General features: G+C 55.8%; 1 protein-coding gene across 1 annotated transcript; it reads left to right on the top strand.

Annotated features, from left to right (window-relative positions):
• The first annotated feature begins 372 nt into the window (after positions 1 to 372).
• On the top strand, positions 373 to 2,225 carry CPN2 (carboxypeptidase N subunit 2). Its single transcript, XM_011383314.2, has one exon. The coding sequence runs from the start codon at positions 373 to 375 to the stop codon at positions 2,080 to 2,082; it is 1,710 nt and encodes a 569-aa protein (XP_011381616.1). The 3' UTR covers positions 2,083 to 2,225.
• Positions 2,226 to 2,931: the final 706 nt, after the last annotated feature.

Raw genomic sequence — 2,931 nt, forward strand, 5'->3', positions numbered from 1 at the left:
ATAGTCTCCTTTTATAACTCTCTTTCATGCCTTTTCTGCCTTCTTTCTGCCTCTTTCTCCAATCTGGAAAGAACAAAGGCAGTCCAGGAGACCCAGGTCTTGGTCCTGCCACTAACCTGCAGGGTGGCTGTGGACAGGCCACGTGACACCCTCGCTGTCAGGAGGTCAGAAGCCTGGTCCCACCAGACTTGCAAGGTTCTGTGAGGTAGTATGAAAGCAACCATTAAAAACGTAAACTGCTGTCCAAATGGGTGGCCTCCCTGACAGACCGAATCCTCGTCTTCTGGCTCCCCGTCCAGCGCGCTGGTCACCGAACCACACCGCCCTCGATAAAGGCACCACTTCTATTCTCTTCCCACTCGGATCTAGGAGATGCTTCCTGGAGCCTGGCTGCGCTGGGCCTGCTTCCTGCTCCTGACCAGGCTCGCCCGGCCCTGCCCTGTGGAGTGTGACTGCTTCGTCCAGGAAGTGTTCTGCTCCGATGAGGAGATGGCTGCCATCCCGCTGGATATCCCACCCCACGCCACAGACATTGTCTTTGTAGAGACCTCGTTCACTACGGTGAAAGCCAGGGCCTTTGGCGGCAGCCCCAACCTGACCAAAGTGGTCTTCCTCAACACCCAGCTCTACCACTTGGAGCCAGATGCTTTTGGGGGGCTGCCCAGACTTCGGGACCTGGAGGTCACTGGCAGCGCCTTTTCCAACCTCAGCGCCGACAGCTTCTCCAACCTGACCTCGCTGGGCCAGTTAACCCTCAACTTCAACATGCTGGACGCTCTGCCTGAGAGCCTCTTCCACCACATGGATGCCCTGGAGTCCCTCCAGCTACAGGGCAATCGGCTCCAGATCCTGCCTGTGAGGATCTTTCAGCCTCTGAAACGCCTGAGGACCCTCAACCTTGCTCAGAACCTTCTGGCCCAGCTGCCCGAGGAGCTGTTTGAGCCCCTCAGCAGCCTGCACACCCTGAGGCTCAGCAACAATGCACTCTCTGGCCTGCCCCAGCGCGTGTTTGCCAAACTGGGCAGCTTGAAGGAGCTCTTCCTGGATGGCAACTCCATCTCAGAGCTTCCCTCGGAAGTGTTCTCGCAGCTCTTCAACTTGGAGAAGCTGTGGCTGCAGCGCAATGCGATTAGGCACCTACCACCATCCATCTTCTCCTCCTTGGGCAAGCTGACCTATCTGAACTTGCAGGGGAATGCACTGCAAATGCTGCCTGCTGGCCTCTTTGCTCATAGCCCAGGCCTGGTCGGCCTGTCCCTGTCCCACAATCAGCTGAAGACTGTAACCGAGGGAGCCTTTGCCAACTTGTCCAGCCTCAGCTCCCTCACTCTCTCACACAATGCCATCACCCATCTCCCGGCCGGCATCTTCAGGGACCTCGAGGAGTTGATCAAGCTCTACCTGGGCAGCAATAACCTGACAGCCCTGCACTCAGAACTCTTCCAGAACCTGTCCAAACTTGAGCTGCTCAGCCTCTCCAGGAACCTCCTGACCACGCTCCCAGAGGGCATCTTTGACACCAACTACAACCTGTTCAACCTTGCCCTGCACGGCAACCCCTGGCAGTGTGACTGCCATCTGGCCTACCTCTTCAGCTGGCTGCACCAGTACAGTGACCGGCTCTTTAACATCCAGACCTACTGTGCAGGCCCTGCCTACCTGAAGGGCCAGGTGGTGCCTGCCTTGAAGGAAGAGCAGCTGGTGTGCCCCGTCACCCGGGATCGCTTGGGCTTCCAGGCCCCGAGGCCAGAGGACAGGGAGCCGGGGGACAGCTGGGATCTGGCTATGGAAGAAAAGGTGGCCCGGGGCTGGTGCACCTACAGCAACCCTGAAGGAACTGTGGTGCTTTCATGTGACAAGGCCCAGTGTCGCTGGCTGAATGTCCAGCTGTCTCCTAGACAGGGCTCAGGCTCCCCAGGACTGATGTTCAATGCCAGCCAGGAGTGGGACTTGAAGTCAAGCTGTGGCTCTGTGAAGGTCACTCTGTCTATTGAGGCTCAGACGGGGGAGCCCCAGGCGCTAGGCATACAGAGCCAGGAGCCTGGGCAGATGGCCTCTGGGGCCTCACCAAGCAAGAGGTAGGGGCAGAGGGGAAGCTGAAACTGGTTTTTCAGATGCATGGGATAGAGGTACATGTCCAAGGTGGGGGAAGTGGAGGTGACCAAGTCCACCACCCAGAGTCTCCTCCTCCTCATTCTTCATTATCTCCCTCTCTGAGTCTGAGATCTAACGAGGCCTTCCTTAAGCTTTGTGAAACACCCATTAAAGCTGCATCATGGGCTGAAGAATAAAATAATGCTGCTCCTCTGGTGTTTTCCTATTATTTAATACCCACCACACCCTCATCCCTACCTTGAACTTCCAATCCGGAAGTACTATTTTACAAAATGAAGCCTACCCAGTTTTAAAACCCAGTTCAAAAGCCAAATGTCTGTCTCTATTTCTCTGGCAATTTGTTTTTAACTGGTGTAGGAGTGATAGAAACAGAGGTGATTAGAAAGATGAGGGGCAGGGGTCTGACCTCGGTGTGTGGGGCCCTCATGTCACCAGCTTCGAGAACAGGATGAGAGGCACCTTGGGAAGGTAAACACCGGCTATTAGGCTTTTACCACATGAAGCCCCCGGAGCGGGAGCTGTGGCTTTGCATGATATGCAGACAAGGTGGCTGCTCCCTGGAGACAGAAAATGGCTCAGGGGAGAGGCAGAAAGGACAGCGAGCTGGGTGGGCTGCTGTTCTTAGCTTTCTCACAGCCCTGTGGGGTAGTCAAGCACATTCTTCTCCTTTGGTTTTCAGGACACCCCCCTTATACTTAACCTTGGCCATTCTTTCAGTCTTCTCCAGCTACCTCTTCCATGCTGCTCTCCTCAGGGTTGGCTGTCATTTGGCCTCCCCGGGCAATTTCATGCATGCCCCTGGAGTTGGATGCCACC

The sequence above is a fragment of the Pteropus vampyrus genome, unplaced genomic scaffold, assembly GCF_000151845.1.
Source record: "Pteropus vampyrus isolate Shadow unplaced genomic scaffold, Pvam_2.0 Scaffold14, whole genome shotgun sequence".
In the NCBI taxonomy this organism is placed as follows: domain Eukaryota; kingdom Metazoa; phylum Chordata; class Mammalia; order Chiroptera; family Pteropodidae; genus Pteropus; species Pteropus vampyrus.

Excerpts from the sequence above, each read along its gene's own strand:
- CPN2 (XM_011383314.2), top strand. The coding sequence starts at position 373 with ATGCTTCCTGGAGCCTGGCTGCGCTGGGCCTGCTTCCTGCTCCTGACC.